General features: G+C 40.1%; 3 protein-coding genes across 4 annotated transcripts in view; 1 reads left to right on the top strand and 2 right to left on the bottom strand.

Moving 5' to 3' along the window:
• Positions 1-7,677, bottom strand: part of brwd1 (bromodomain and WD repeat domain containing 1) — a 28,879-nt gene extending 21,202 nt beyond the window's left edge. Inside the window, exons 1-13 of the mRNA XM_078284077.1 lie at positions 7,507-7,677; positions 7,339-7,397; positions 7,195-7,224; positions 6,923-6,982; positions 5,832-5,982; positions 5,479-5,577; positions 4,817-4,977; positions 3,604-3,825; positions 2,683-2,783; positions 1,930-2,000; positions 1,519-1,619; positions 1,283-1,323; positions 1,054-1,155 (exon numbers count right to left, since the gene is read on the bottom strand). Of these exons, the coding sequence (XP_078140203.1) occupies positions 1,054-1,155; positions 1,283-1,323; positions 1,519-1,619; positions 1,930-2,000; positions 2,683-2,783; positions 3,604-3,825; positions 4,817-4,977; positions 5,479-5,577; positions 5,832-5,982; positions 6,923-6,982; positions 7,195-7,224; positions 7,339-7,397; positions 7,507-7,543 (1,235 nt within the window). The 5' untranslated portion in view covers positions 7,544-7,677. The remainder of the gene's footprint in view (positions 1-1,053; positions 1,156-1,282; positions 1,324-1,518; positions 1,620-1,929; positions 2,001-2,682; positions 2,784-3,603; positions 3,826-4,816; positions 4,978-5,478; positions 5,578-5,831; positions 5,983-6,922; positions 6,983-7,194; positions 7,225-7,338; positions 7,398-7,506) is intronic.
• Positions 7,678-8,599: 922 nt separating this feature from the next.
• On the bottom strand, positions 8,600-11,989 carry LOC144539394 (uncharacterized). 2 transcript variants are annotated; one of them, XM_078284072.1, is made up of 6 exons: positions 11,787-11,989; positions 10,407-10,427; positions 10,265-10,294; positions 10,119-10,151; positions 9,856-9,999; positions 8,600-9,607 (listed from the first exon to the last, which is right to left on the bottom strand). In XM_078284072.1, the coding sequence occupies exons 1-6, from the start codon at positions 11,802-11,804 to the stop codon at positions 9,521-9,523; spliced, it is 333 nt and encodes a 110-aa protein (XP_078140198.1). In that variant the 5' UTR covers positions 11,805-11,989; the 3' UTR covers positions 8,600-9,520. The 2 variants fall into 2 exon arrangements, with proteins under 2 accessions (XP_078140198.1, XP_078140199.1); XM_078284073.1 differs by having other exon boundaries at positions 10,125-10,151; positions 11,787-11,987.
• A 119-nt stretch (positions 11,990-12,108) lies between these two features.
• Positions 12,109-16,049, top strand: get1 (guided entry of tail-anchored proteins factor 1). The gene is made up of 5 exons (XM_071917844.2): positions 12,109-12,790; positions 13,379-13,544; positions 14,705-14,772; positions 15,183-15,297; positions 15,637-16,049. The coding sequence occupies exons 1-5, from the start codon at positions 12,701-12,703 to the stop codon at positions 15,708-15,710; spliced, it is 513 nt and encodes a 170-aa protein (XP_071773945.1). The 5' UTR covers positions 12,109-12,700; the 3' UTR covers positions 15,711-16,049.
• Positions 16,050-16,266: the final 217 nt, after the last annotated feature.

Genomic DNA, 16,266 nt, shown 5'->3' on the forward strand with positions numbered 1-16,266 from the left:
AAAGCTAATTGAAGGATTTACACACTGAAAATCATGGAGCTATGTATTGCAATGACACTGAAGGCAGTGATCAGGGTCTACATTTGCCAGTAAAATTTGTCTTTGGTGGATAAATCAGTCAGGATCACCCGCCACAATGGTTTGAATGAACATTTGAATGCCTTGGTTATACACAAATTATTATACAATTACAAACTTGATCCACTGTATTGAGTGAGCAGGTTTTATATTAACACACAGTACCCAATTCTATACATAAAAAACGATTCAATGAGTAGGGTGACATATTTCTATGAAAAAAATTAAAATGTGTGTTAATTCTTTTGGCCAGTAAAAATTATTCTTGGCAGATAATAGTTTTGTGATTTACCAGCCCTTGGCAGGTGAGCCAAAAGTTAATTTCAGACACTGCCAGTGATCCTCCATTTTAAGTTCGTACCAAACGATGAGTTTTGAGGACATAGCTGAATATGAACAGTTGTCACAGCTCCGGGTGGTAAACAATGTATTATTGCATAATGTCCCATAATGTTCCAAGACACACTGCCATCAGCTGCCAATATCACTAAAGGAGACTGGAAGTGATGCAACATTATCATGACCCATTTACAACTGCTTTAAAAAGGAAGACGAGTGCGGCAGGCTAAAGCTTATATGCTGTCTGACAAGATGAAAAATGTCTATATACACTGTCCTGGACAACAACAAATCACTACACAGTCAACCCACAATGCACAGCATCTAGTCCAAATGGAATCTCTCCAGGGTTCACTGCGGGTTTGATTAGGGCATTCTCACCTACCCAAACAAACCGCACCAGGGGGACAAACACTCCAGAGTTAATTTAACTGCTCCAAACACGGCAGGTATGAAAGTCACTCAGCAATTTCTCCAGATACTCTCTACAACAATGGGAATGTGCTCCTTATGTACATCCTCCTTTCATAAATGCCTCTTGACAAAGACACCATCAATGAGGACACATGACATGAATCTGCACAAAAAAGGCCACATTCATCAATGCCGGTGTACAGCAGCCAAGTCAGTCCTTACCGTGGAAGAGTGGCAGACATGTTGAGCAGGATGCACCTCCATTGCTGGCGCTGATGGAGCTTCCAGATCCGCGCCGTTCCGTCTCGACTTCCACTCACAAACCTGAAGACAGGATAACAACAAAAGCTTTACGACCATCGTCTTATACTTAGTTTGATTCATTTCAGTATAGCTACCATGATAAATCCATGGGTGGGATATTCAAGTGATTACAATGAATTCATTATACCTTTCTCCTGAGTGGCAAAATTGGATGCTATCAACTTTGTCCTAGAAATGGAGCAGAAATATGGAGAGTGATCAAAAGCCATCACATTACATTTTTTGTTATTGTTGAATGTTTCCTGTCTTGATCGTTTGAACCAGAACAAGATAAGGAATATATTTACGTGAATACATTCTGTGTATGTTCAGTATGGTGCTATAGCTCCATTAAGAGTTAAGTATCTCGAGAGACCTGCTTACCGTGTGGTCATGGAGCTCCGATATCTTTTCTGGATTCCCACATCCCAAGTAGTATATTCTGATGACATCATCAGTACTTCCTGTTGCTAAGAACATACCACCTGAAAAATAGTTAACAAAAAAAACCAAAACCTGTTGTTAGTTTTGAGCCCAAGATTCTGAGAGCTTGACCTTTACCACTGCAATCTTTAAAGTAAAGTATGTTTGATAACCTGTTCAAGAACTGTATGTTAAATACATGACATAACATTAATACACTTCTTAGATCATTCATCACAAACAGCATTCACATACTGGAGTTTACCAAGGATGACTAATTAAGTCATGTCAATATTTACTGTCCCACGAGGAAAATTTGGTATGCAGCAAGGTTTAAAAACCATTTAGGACATTATAAAACAGAACAATTACCTGGACTGAATGAGGAGCACACAGTCTGAACTCCTGGCCTTGGTCGCTCTGTAAACTTGTGTGGCCGATCACTGAAGGATAATAGGAAAAATGCTTCAGATTTTATACAAGACAGCACTTGTGCCTAAAATCCACTGGCAAAATGCTTCCAGTGCAACACACTAGTATATTGTAAGAATTTTACCTGGTTGCTTACTATACAACCAAACACTTAGTATGCTTAGTACATTCATACACCTCAAGGGGCTGCGTTAGCCATATAGCAGCTAATGTGTGGATAGTAAAAATTGTCAACCCAGTTTGGTTTCTCTTCCATTGTTAGCTGTAGGTCCATGATTCATTTCCATAAGAAGAACTGCCATTTTAAACTCCTATTTGCATAACAGCCTACAGTGTAGATTATTACGTTTGCAAGGAGCCTTGTCAACTTGTTGACTGATATACTCCCAAACCAAAGTACGCTGTGTTTCAACATCCATAATGTGAGAATGTTTCTGTTGATTCCTGAAGTGAAAGGCTCTTCTCAGTCTATTGCTCATTTCTATTGTTCATTTTAAAATGACATTTCCTCATAATAAGCCATAAGAGGCACACACTGATATATAATACAATTCTACAATGCTCAAAATTGTACCAATTTGATATAATCAAATATCAATAAATGTCAAATGTCAAAAAAATACTACTGTCTCTTGATTATTCATGAATGTCGTCATTTCATAACCATATGGTTATTTAACTAGCAGCACTCACCCAAAGTTGATGTTATTGGCATCCCACTGCCAGAAGCAGACAGTAGCATCAGTTCCAGTGGACAGCATGTAACGTTTTGAGCCCTTGGCAAACGGTGAGAACTGAAAACACAAACAGCTCTCAGATCAGGCATCTGCATTACTTTCACACATGGCAAGACATGAATTCTGCGTACATATAGAGGGTCCAATATCAACTTTTTCACCCTCACTGTCCTAGTCAGGCTGATATTTGAGAGATCTTCTGGCCCCAAACAAAAGAAATCTTGTTTAAAATCTAATTAATCTACAATGTTTCCTAGTACTAAAGACTCAAGAATCACAATTCTGCATGACCCTTCAGGCCAGCGGATTTCTTATTTTCTGACAATAAGGATGAGACAGCTAAAATGAGTCAAAACGCATGAGATGGTTAAATTGAATTTCCCAGTTGTACGCTACAAATTTTAACGGTTGCACCAAGAGCTCTGCCAAGTGCTGACCTGATCAAGACAATGATTGACTGGTTCACTGGCCTTAAATGACTTTTTACTGGCTCAGGCCCAGCAGTCATCTTTAATGTTGGACCTGAATATACTGAATGGACAGCTAAAGGTATGCCACAGAGTACAACATTTACAGTAAGGTCAGGATCCTAGAAATGGTTGAGTACTGCAAAATGTATGCTGTATATATTGTAGGAGAATGATGTTCAGGGATTTAGCCAGGAACAGAAAAGGGCAGTAGTGGTGCTGGAAGACTAATCTCCCATTAGAAATCTATGAGAGTTGAATAGAATAGAATCTACAATTGCCTATTACTGCTAGGACTATCCAGAGTTAGCTAGGGAACACGAAGGACGCGCATTCATTTTGTATTTCGAGATGCAGGATGGCCCTACACTGCAAATGATATTGCATTATGGTGGTGGAGTTTCCTTTACCTGAAGGGAGGTAATGGATCCACTGTGCCCCTGCAGCACAGCCACAGGGGCGCAGGTACGAAGGCACCATACACGGATGGTCTTGTCACAACTGCCCGCGGCGATTAGCGTGTTCTCGTAACTGACCGCCAAGTCAGTGATCTCTGCAGAGTGTCCTCGCAGCGTCGAATGGAGCCTTCCATCGAACGAGGACCATATCTTCACCAAACAGTCATCCGAGCCCTGACAGAAAAAATAAAAATAAAAATGTGAAAGTGATAAATGGTGCTATTGTGTTTGAGTATTTGAGTGTGTAGAACAGGCACCACATAAGTCGCTTATTTTACTTATGGTTTTGGTCTAGCATACATCAGAGGACAAGTTTGGAGTAAAAGATTAACTGGCCAATACTTGTATTATTTGTTTTTGGTTCAATTACTACGACCAGTTTACATAAGAGGAAAATAATTTTATGTACATAATCAAATTCCATGACTTCTGTGTTGCTTGCAGACAGTAATCTCTCCCGTTCTATTCCTGACAGCATCAAAAACAAACATGCAGAAACACGCTGCTTCAGAAGTGCAACTCATCTTTTCAAAATAGAAGCAGAGAATAAATATATTGACCGGCTCTTCTGGTAGCCGAGGGTGGGCAAAACAAAATGTAAAGCAAAGATCCGCAAGCCAACGATATTTTATTCATTCTCAGCTTGTTTTTTGGAGTGCTGGATTACATCCCTCAAACAAGCGTGTGTCTCTGCAAGTTGTTTTGATGCGGTTAAGAAGAGAATGGGAGGCAGTGGCACCTGCAGGTGACACAGAAGGCAAGTATAGATTGTAAGTACAGTATGGGAGTGGGTGGACGGGGGACCTTGTAGGGACGTTCCTGTACCCAAAACATGGGTTTGATCCCCACAACAGCCAGTGTGTCCATCAACAGCCGTATTTCTGGTTAAAGTGTTCTTGAACAAAACACTGAACACCTACCTGCTCACTAATTCTCACTCTGGGTATGCAGTCAGCTAAATGTCAAAAACATCGATATGATACATTTGAAATTCTGTGTTTTTCCACTCTTGATAATTAAAGTTGTAAAAGAGCCAAAAACAAAATTATAGCAACATTGTTATTGCACACAATAACCAAGGGAAACTAGCGTGATTCGACATGTGCGGACTTCCCCCACCCCCATATCCTTTGAGTAGGGGGTATGTTGACATGTTTCAACTTACAGTGAAGATCCTGAGACCGGTGCGATCGAATGCAATACAGTACACTGCAGACAGATGCCCCAGGATCCGCCTGTGCAGCCGCATGTGCTGATAGTTGCTGACAGGATTGATGGAGCTGAAGCGCTGAGTTCCTGTTAGCTCCCTCCCTCTGTGGACCTCCACTGTTGACGATAAAGTGCCGATGATCAGATCAGGGTTCAAGCACAAAGATGCATAGGACAGGGAATACTGTGATGGAATATTGTATCAAGTTAACAACCAGCAACACTGCGATATTACAGGCAGCATAAAGTTGAACCACTCAGGCTGACATGGCAGCAAAGCAAACATTTGTCAGCAATGTCCTGGAAAAATGTCTTCTACCAAAATGTTCACAAATAAAAGACACAACAGAGAAGAATACCGGGTGAAGGAATTTTCATTAATTCTTTAGGGTTTATCAATATGAGGATTTGAATTCTCCCTGCACCATCAAAGTTTTTTGGTGTGCACATCATCCAATTATTCAATGACTTGTCAGCACAGACATAAGAAACATGGTGAGCTGGGAGAGACATATAAAAACATTGCCAAGCAATACCACGCCAAGTACTAGTGCTGAGAGAACCAGCACATCTACTAGACGGTTATAATTTCTTAACACACGCCGAGGCCGGGCCTACCTAGGTGTGGAGGGTTCTTGCAGTTCAAAGGCCTCTCTGGTGGTCTGCCCCTGTGAAGGGCTGCATATGATGAACCTTTCAACCGGACATTGTCGCAGTCTGAAAAACCAAATGGAAAGTTCTCAGGATTATTGTGCCAGTTACCAGCTGTGACAAAAGGCTTGTTGAAAAGTTTTGGCCATTACACGAATCCAGATGACTATTCAAACCTTTATGTTGTGTAAAACAAAATATTAATTTATTTAACAATGGAGACCATTCTTTAAAAACAACTCACTGTATCACCAAAACAGAATATTGTTTATGCCAAGTTTTACCAAGAACTGCACTTTGTCACCCTGAAGATCGTCTACCTTTTGCGTTCCGAAGCATTGACTGCTTCCCAGACCCCAGGAGAGAATGAACTCCTGGGACACATGATGGCACCTCTCTGTCAAGAAGTGGTCCAATCTGCTTACATATCTTGAGCAAATGGTCTGGTGCAATATGTCTGTTGGCTGCAACCTGTCAGGGCAAGCGAAGAGAGGAGGTGGTGTTATGGCACTGGCTACAGTTTATTTACACAGCCATTTATTTTTCAATATATTTTTAGACCTTGTTCCATTAACGTAGCCCAACATATAATAGCAATAGTATTCAATACAATAGCAGGATGTCTGCAAGTTAAATCTGAGACTTTTCAAGATCTTTTTCATGCCAGTTAGAATGAAATCCAAGATCAATTTCACAAATCAATGTGAATAAAGGTGGTTTCACACCTGAAAACCTGCGCCCCAAAAAGCTGCATCATTTTTCAAGACTTCTATAACTGAATTTAAGACTTATGAGTCTAAAGTCTAGCTGTATTTAATTCAAACTTTTTGGCAATCTTGAGTTTAGATAATATGATTTAAGATGTTTGAAGACTTTTCCAGGACCTGCAGACACCCTGAACAGTATTGGCAGGCTAAAAGCTTGATAAGGCATTTCTTATAGCTTCATGTGCTTTTGAACCCATTCACCAGAGCGCTGTATTCCAGGAGGGCGTGGCTTGTTATGCAAAACACATTCCTTATACAGACCAATCACATCGCAGGTCACATGCAAAATAACGCAGAGACAGCGCATCTCGGTCTCTGATTGGTCAGCGCAGCCGTCTTGACGTAGCGAGAAGCCAAAGCACCCACCCTATCTGCAGTACAACATCGGGGCTAAATAATATAAAACCCTCTATCGAAATACTGCTTTCTGTGCAACCATATCAGGGTTCAATGTGACACATTTAATGACAGTTGATGAGTTGAGACCGTGTCAACGGTCTTGACTCTCAAAAATCAGACAATGGTCCGACAAGCAAGGAACAAAGACAATAAACAAGCACCAAGCATGGACTCGAAGCCCCCTGTCACAAGACAATAACAGACCACCGACAATGACTTAACAACAGATTTAAGTTTCATCTCACCAGATCTTCGTATGTTCTTGGATGCTCGTTTCCCTGCCAGTCCAATCTCCTGGGTAAAAGCTGTCGAAAATAGGGATTTGGTAAGCGAAGTAATGGCTGAAAATACCACCAGCTACAAATTAAGCTAGTAAAAAACGGGTGATGTCAAACGAGTGAGACGAACAGAGAGGCATTAAAAAGTCGACTGAGCGAAACAAGTTTTAAGCTCCAGACTGGGACCGAGGGGTAGCTAGCTAGCAGAAACATGCAGCACAGACAGCAGGAATACACACCTGATATTCCTCTAGCTCGCTTGCCAGGACCTGCAGTAGATTAAAAGAGGTGCTTCAGATAAGATGCCTCTATTAACTCTATTATCAACTGCTCAACTATTTTGAAATACAAGACATTGTGCCAGTCAAGGCACGCCAGCTCACCTCTGCTGCTCTCCGACATGGACCCGTTGTTAGAAAACGAGAGATCAAGTAATAGAGCTCTGCAAATGAACAGAGGGGGAATAAATCGTGAAAACAATTGGGATATCAATTAACACGAGCGATATCGTTGTAAATTGAGCTATCAATTAGGTTACTTGTGCGGCTTACCCGACTCAAGGAGCGAAATGTTCCGATTTTTGGCCATTGAATCGGCCGTGATTTGGTGGGGTGAAACAAATTTTAGACTAACTTTATGACTACAGCGAGTAGGATATATTTATTTAATTTCGGTTACACAGCTCTGACCCCCCTCCACGGTTGCTCCCGCTTTCTATTCAGCCTGTTTGCAGTCGCCATTGGAAGGATGAGGCCTCAGCGATACGAGTTACTTCCGCCACAGCAGAGGAAACAGGAAAAAGGGGGTGGGGAGGAACGGTCCGCTAACAAAGACAAAGTGAAGCCTTTATACTTGCTACAATTGTATTATCTTCGTGAGCGTAACTCGAGGTCTTAATACATTTTTACAAGCCCGCTCCCCAAAAAAATAAATAAATTAAAAAAAAAACTTTACATGCTAAATTGAAATTTCACAGACGGTCCCCATTTTAGTAACCAAGGTCGAGGGTTCTGTAGGTGACGTCATATTGCCAGTTTGTCCACCGAGAGAAAAATCACTATAATGTTGCTATAGGGACGTATAGTCTGAGGTGTAGTGACCTCATCGTACTTTATCTTTTTGTTTTTTTGATTACCTATGGTATCGCTGTAATCCTATAGGGTATCACGTGTATCCTTTTAAAATATATTATTGCATAACTATAGTTCTTCATTGTATGGGTCTGACAATGAGCTCAATCAATTTATTCAACATTTTTGATGACAAAGCATATTTTCCCTTTGGTCTAAGATGACATGTCATAGGACTATAAATAGAATTATATATCAATTTTGGTTGGTCACATTTTTTAAGAAGCAAAAAAATCCACTTTATTCCAGTGATTTTATGTTAGGGATTACATTTTAACAAGTCAAGCTGAATTTATTCTTCTACCTGTTGCATTTCGAGTTCATCAGAAAATGCAGTTGAAACTGAGGTGCAGATATCACAGGCATTTTTTAGCTCAAGGTTTTCTCCCCAAATCAAACAATTAAGCAAAGCTAAGTCTATGTGTTTGATAGTCCTCATGTTTTCTTGGTGTAAGTGAAATGCATTCATTTAAAACGTTTGTTTAGGTTTTCTTATGATGAAAAACACTTGAGAGAAATTATATCAATTTTTAATTGGCATTTTATACCAGTCATAACACAGAAACAGCTAAAAAAAATAAAAATGAGAAAACTGTACATTGGTAGGTAAACCCCAAAACCACAATGGATAATCCAGCTGTTTGTGGCATGTACATTTGTGAGACAAACTGAAATTACAGTGATGTGATTATCAGTATCCTAAAAAGGACAAGCCATGACCAGTATGATATATACTGCAATGCATGTTGTTTTTAGCATATTCATTTAACCGTCCTCACAATGTACCGTCACTTACTGCATTGAGAAATTGTGACAATATGATTCAAAAAGAATCTCTAGTTTTACAGCAGCTATACAAATGTTACAATTTTGTTGCCAAACAGGAAAAAAAAAATTCATGCAGGTCTGACCAATTCCAGTACTAGTGAACATGATGATTAAACTGAACTGTGTGAACAAGAAATGACTTAATACAGAGCACAGCTTTTATAGTTTCACTCATCCTATTCCCCAAAGACAAAAGAAAGTTCATCATGTATAAAATCCCCAAACATCCCTCATGAAGCCTCTGGAATGTTGCAATGCAAACTCCCCCAGTTGAACGTCAAATTCCTGATATAGGCATGATTGCATGTCATGCAGATAGCTGCAACCTGCCCCTCCCTCTTTTGAAAGCAAATTCAGAAACACATAAGAAAAAAAAAAAATTTAAAATAAAAAACAGACCACACAATGACCAAAATCTTCCCTTCACAGAATCCATGCGATAAAGTGGAGCTTCTGTGTCTTTAGTATTTTTTTTAAAATGTATTTCTACAATCATCACTAAAAACATTGCCGTCTTTTCTTAAGAAAATAGTTGATAAAAAATATTCTCTGCATTATACAAGAAAGGAGGTACAGGGAGCGCTGGTGAATGAGTTTAGGGTTGTTGCTACTCTGCATCTTCATCTTTTTCAGCCTTCTCTTCCTCTTCCTCTTCCTCTTCCTCTCCGTCTGCCTCATCTGCTGCTGGGGCCTCCTGGAGGATGGAGAGAAAATGCACACACACATTTTTGATTGTTAGTCTATACAATACACCCTTAATACACAAAATATAGTTGCCTAAACATGGCCCCCGCCACAGAAAATTCCTATAAAAGTCTGAAAAATAAAATAAAAAAATATGAGTACTACTTTCTATCATTTTACTGTCCCTGAAAGTTCTACCATCAAAACAAAATGCAAATTTGGAACATCAAGAGTCATGGAGAAGAAAGCTTGTGATACCTCCTCAGCTTTGGCCTCTCCATTTTCTGCTGGGGCCTCTTCTTCTTCCTCCTTCTCAGCCTCAGGTTCTTCTACTTTCTTCTCCACTGGCTTGGCCTTCACTACCTCCTTCACCTTTTTGGTCTTAGCCGGTGCCTTCTGTGCCTAAAACACCAAACAAACAGCCATGAAATGCATGATAGCCTACATGCAATAGAGCGTAAAAGATGGATTTTTAATGGATTTAGTGGCCAACTAAAATGGCGCAATTTCTCTCTCTTTACCTTCACCTTTGGCTTGGGCTCTGGCTGTGTTTTCTGCAAAACAATTACCATACAATTATTAGTGTCAAATCACACCAACAGAATTCACTATACAGCTGTTTTCATTAAAATGGTATGGCATCATGGCTGGGCCACGTAGAACTTACTTTTTGCAACCTACTGGATCGTCTCTTTGGCTGCAGAAAAAAATAGAACAAAATGTTCATTCAGTTGTCAGTTAAAAGTACTGTGCATCACAAAATAAGCAAAGCAGATACAGATAATCTCTTGCAAGCCTGAAATACTAACCGGAGATCCTGCATCATCGCCCTGTGAGAGAGAAAGAATAAAGATCTTAGTAAGCCAAGAACAACAACCCCACATTCATGAGTGTGCAAAAGTGGGTGTGTAATGCAAAAGGGGGATGGGCAGACACGCACCCCCCCTCCCTCCCTCCCATAAATTAAAGAGAAATTATGCAATCTCAGAGCGGGGGATGGGAGACTGGCATATTCAAAAGTTGACAAAAACTTGTAGTCGCTATGGCACGTTTACGTTCACTATGCACTGTGGTTTCTTAACAAGTAGGTCATAATAAAACATAAATGTTATTCTAAAGTTAGCGTGGGTCGGTAGGCCTACTGTAAGCACGAGAGGGAAACAGTAGCCCCGCCTCCACATGCGTTTTCATTCACCAATACATGATGGGGGTTTGTTACACGACGACGTACACAAATCTAGTATACTTTGTGTTCCCAACGCGAGATGCTATCAGGCGTAATCTCTAAATAGCCTCTCCAACGTGGCTATACGCGTATCCACAGTAACACTGCACAAACCAGTTTTGCAAAAGCAGATCGGATCACCACGACACGCACACAAGTCCTTAAAAGTCTAATAAACAGTGCCCACACCTTCTTCAAATGCTCCAACTTCTACATTAACTACGCCCCCGTGCTCTGGGAGGTGCTCCTTCAGTTAAACCACCAGAGGACCCGTGCTGAAAAATGCCTTTTCCAACATGCATCGGCTGCCATGACACTCCTAAAGAAAAGACTGTACCCTCTCCAAGTGCCATAAGGGTGACGCGCATTAGCTTTACCATACGCCTTAGCGCACATACAGGTCTAAATTTGAGCGGTGTGGATCGCAAAATCGCCTATACCAACTCATATATTCGTGGTAACCATCTTGATAATCAAATATAACGTGTACAATACACGGAGAAGCTCCGATGTCCAAAAGATATCCAATTACGCACGATATTTCTCTGCAATGGCAACCTGTACATCGACGGTGGTTACACCCCTTTGTTTGATCTCATTACCGAGAAGCTTAATTATTTACACCAGACGATCAGATATATGCATTATACCGAGCGAACTATGCAGTAAAACAAAAGTAACCACGTTTAAAGAGATCATGCAATTCGCAAACTAGCTCGACGAAAAAACGTGTTGCGCTGCACAAAGTAAAAAGGCGCCACTTCCCTGTATCAACAGGGCAGACACTAAAGACCGGAGCACAGCAAAGGTGTACTGATTCATTACGCTACTGCATGCACATACAATACTGTGACACGTATTTATACAATATAACACATGCTGTGTGAAATGATACATTGTAAAAATAGATTTAGAAATTCTTCGTCAAATTGTCATAGCCCACAATGTACACATTTCAACTTACTCCGTTTTCTCTCTTCATTGTTGCTTAGCTTGTATGGTCTAGAGACAAAAGGTGAAAGAACAATATAGCCTTTTGCAGTTTAGTGGAAATTCGGTGAAATGTGAGTCAACCCACACCTCAGCCTACACAGAACAGTCTGTAACTTACTAACATAAATGTCCCATCAGTACCAGAACTAGCTTAAACCGGATTGGATCCCCCTCTCTGTATATTGTATTCCTTATCCTACCAACCTACAAGGAAGGCTAACTCTCCGCCCCTTGCTTCCTGTGATTGGCTTTGGGGTCCAGGCAACACATTTTTGAACCATAGCAAGTTACCTGTGTGGGTAGGTCCGTATGCCAATCAGTTGACCTAGCTTTTACTCTGAATTTTGTAATTATGGGTTGAGGTTTTAAGAGAAGCAAGTTGTTACCAGTGTACAAGTCCTGAAAAATGTCTTCAATTATATTTCCTAAACTCAAGGGCTTTAAAGGTTTTGAAAACAGTTAGCAGTAGCATTTTAAGTACACTGTTGTCTTTTTGTTGAGAAATCAGCCCAGTCACGCAGACCTACATGTTCTTGTCGGATCAGCTGGCTCTAATTTTCACGTTACCAAACTTGTCTTCTGTACATTTCGTTCTACAATGCCTTAAAACGTCTTAAATTGAAAATTAAACCAGCAGACTATCCCGCTAAAAAAAAGTGCACACCTTCCACTTGATAACTTTGGACAATTTGAGCGTTTACCCTATACTAACAAGTCGGTTACAGTGTTGCCGGCTTTTAATTACCCTGCATCTTTATAAATAGCCTTCATATAGCTTTGTTTATTCCCATGATAGTCTGAAGAGCCTATTATATAACTGCAGTGTCGTCCAGCAATGCCTACAGCTGCAACAGAAAGGCTGAGTGACGAGAGAGAAAAACAAACATGGCGACCGGGTGCGCTTGGTTCCTTGTGCTGGGCTCGGTCTTTCTGTGCAATCTCATGAAAACACTCCTACCAACCATATCCTCTTTCGTAAGTAGGGGTGTTGTTTGGGATATATGAAGTGTTGGGTTTACAATGTGTATGTTTTGCGAGTATTTGTGTAATTTATTTAGCCTCGCCCCAAAGATACCAAACCATTATTGCCGACTAGCCTGTTGTACATACTGAGGCTAATGGCTATGCTAAATGGATAGCTTGAAACAATAGCTGTGTCCCATTTCAGTAAGTTAGTTAGCTAGCTAGCTGTTAATGTTGGAGGGTGTGGTTTTAGTGAAAATCAGGTTCTACTGCACTGAACACACAAGGAGAAAAAAAATATTTTATACTGCATCGTGCTTTTTACACTGTAACGCCTGCTAAGGGCGTCTGTGTCACTTTATTTACAGGGATTGCTAATGTTAGCTGAACTGCATGAAGCTTTGTCGCCTAACAACAAAGTCAGGGCATGAGGCAGCCATAGGTGATGGCCTCACTGCAAAAAATACTCCATTTTCAGTAGTTTGTACAGTAGTAACGCTTAAGGACTGTATGATTGAGGTTGTGCATATCCTATACCACAGTTAAATGCTATGTTTCTCAGTTGCTCTGTAAAGTAATAGGTTATTTTTCCCATTCTAGCTGTCAAAGTTGGTTCAAAAGGATGCTGAGCAGGAGAGTGAGATGAGGGCTGAGATCCAGGAGATGAAGAAGGAGCACTCTTCTATTAGCATGATGGATGAGTTTGCTAGATATGCCAGATTGGAGCGTAAAATCAACAAGATGACAGACAAGCTGAAAACACATGGTAAGGGACCCGACTAGTCTCTGCTGCTGACAAGGGTTCACAGCTTCTTTTGTCTTGGAAATGGAGGGAAAAGACAAGGCGACACATTGTCACACTCAAAGTTAAAAGCCACAGGTAGATGAAAGCCAACAATTGCTTCGCTCCTTCATTCTCTATCTTGTAACACTTCAACAAGGGACAAAAGCCAGGGAAGGGTCCTCCACACCTCTGTGTGTTTTAAACTGCTGCTGTCTGCCATGGCAGATTCACACATTAAAAAGACCAAGTGTGGGAAGTGGCATGTGGGTTTTGGATAACATACTGAACGTTAACTTGGGGGCAGCTGGTGCCTGTTGCTGTCCCTCACCCTCAGCCCCAGGATTGTGTTTTACACAGACAGGACGTGGCCTAACAGAACTTCATAACTAGTGTTATACACGTGTATGGCAGTAAAAAGACTGCTGTACTGTTTAGCATTAGACAAAGTAAATATCTAGACAGAGGGAATCATGGAAAATAGTGTTGTAGTATTATCAACTTCTAACATTTTAAGTTTTGAAAGCTTAGTATTTTAAAGGTCTCCACACATATTTTACAAGTGTTAAAGTGGCCATCTGTTTTTAGCTCCTATAAGAAAGCTCTCCTGCATAAATGTTGACATTCTCTGGAAACTTCCTTCACTCTGATACTTATTTTCTGAGCCAATATACCAAGCCCACATGTGCACTCAATGTTAGGATGAACCACAATGCCCATGGCCGAGCTATACAGCCCATATGGCACTCTATACGGTTTCACTAAGTCCTTGAGATAACTACTTCTCTGTAGCCTTGGACTGTACTTGATCCCCCCAAACAGCTGTCTCTCACTCTCTCCCACTGTGCTCATCAAGGGGAATTTTCCACTATTTCTATGTAAAACATTTGCAGTACAGAATGTACCACTTTTTTATTTTATTTTTATGTATGTACTGTATCAAACATTTGGTACATAATGCATTTTTGTTTTCTGTAGCCTCGCTCTTGCCCAAGACCATACAAAGAGGGCACTATTCTGTTTGCCATGAGGAACACATAAATTGGGAATGTGCAATAAAAGACATTAGGGTACTATAGGAGGAATCTCCACCACAGAAAATCAGTTTATCAGGCTAACAGTTGTGTATTTCTTTCCTTTTGCAGTGAAGTCAAGAACAGCGCAACAGGCTAAAATGAAGTGGGTGGTCAACATTGTCTTTTATATACTGCAGGTAGGTGGGAAACATAATCACATAAGTGCATTCACTTAGATTGAATTTAACCAAGAGACACACACACATAAACCTAGTTCAGTATAAGTGTGGGCCATCTGTGTGATACAAAACTCGCTTTTGATACTATCAAAGTATTAATCTGTCTTCATCGTCAGCATTACAAAGTTATTCATTCTTACTATTTTCAAGACAGCAGAGACTGTAGGGGTCGACATTGTTAACATCATGACAGGCTAACAAAACAGAAACAAAATAGATGTTTAGATTTGGTTCACCGATCGACCAAAATTACATGAATGCATGAGAATCTATACGCTGGGGATGAGTAGAATGGTGTATAGATACACACAACTGATATGAGCTGTTATAACGTGGAATTGGACTGGTTTCTTTCTGTTAATTCTCAGGCTGCTCTGATGATCTCCTTGATCTGGAAGTATTACTCTGATCCAGTGACGGTGGTCCCCAGCAAATGGATAGCGCCTGTGGAGCGCCTCGTGGCGTTCCCAACAGGAGTGGCAGGTAATCAGCAACTGAGTGTTACTCATTGATGATGTTCTCTCTTTCTTGTATTTTGTAGAATATAAGGCAATTTGTAAACAGTACCAAGGAGGTTCATGTATAGGAATACAGTACATACAGACTTTTTGCAATAGAAATTTACTGAGACAGATATCACTGTCCCAAATGTTTATGTATACATTCAAGAGAGAATCACATTCCCTTCATTTAGATGGAATGGCCATTGTACTGATTGAAACACATTGCTGTTATGTATTTAAATTAGAGTGTTACAGTTATCAAGCTCAAGCTGCTTTCCCCATTTATTCACAGCTTCACAAAGCCGTTCTTTCCTTTCAGGTGGAGTGGGAATCACATGCTGGTTGGTGGTCTGCAACAAAGTAGTTACTCTTGGTCTGCATGCTGTCAGCTAGGTGTTCCAGTTGTGTTCACAGAAGAATTGTATACATTTGTTTTCTAAATTATTGCTCAACATTTTGTCCATAAAGCAACAAAAGCAAGCATAGATGGAATTTTATTTTCTTTCAACATTTGTCATCAACCATTCAGATTTGCACTTGAAACTGCAGTGCATTTTGGCTTTGGCCATTTCAGCTTGCCACACTATAATATGGTGATATTGATTTCCATTATTTTTTTAAGTGTTTTTGTTGTGAAAGTAATTGTTATGTCTTAAGTTAATTGTTATGATTGCACTTTTTTTTTAAAGGTACAAGGGTTTGGAAATGTTGAAATATCCTTTTAATAAAGAAAAGAAAAGCCTGTATTCATTTTAAATTGGCAAATTGTGAATGTTCATTGTCCAACAAAAGCAAAATAAATAGTTATCGTAAGATAAAAACTCAAAATGTATGAAAACAAAGTAGACCACACAGGCATATACATAGTTATCAGGTCAGAAAAACATTTATTTAAAGGTAATTCAGAAACCAAAATATGAAATAATCACTGTCCACTGACCCTGCAGTA

This window comes from Centroberyx gerrardi, chromosome 6 (genome assembly GCF_048128805.1).
Source record: "Centroberyx gerrardi isolate f3 chromosome 6, fCenGer3.hap1.cur.20231027, whole genome shotgun sequence".
In the NCBI taxonomy this organism is placed as follows: Eukaryota; Metazoa; Chordata; class Actinopteri; order Beryciformes; family Berycidae; genus Centroberyx; species Centroberyx gerrardi.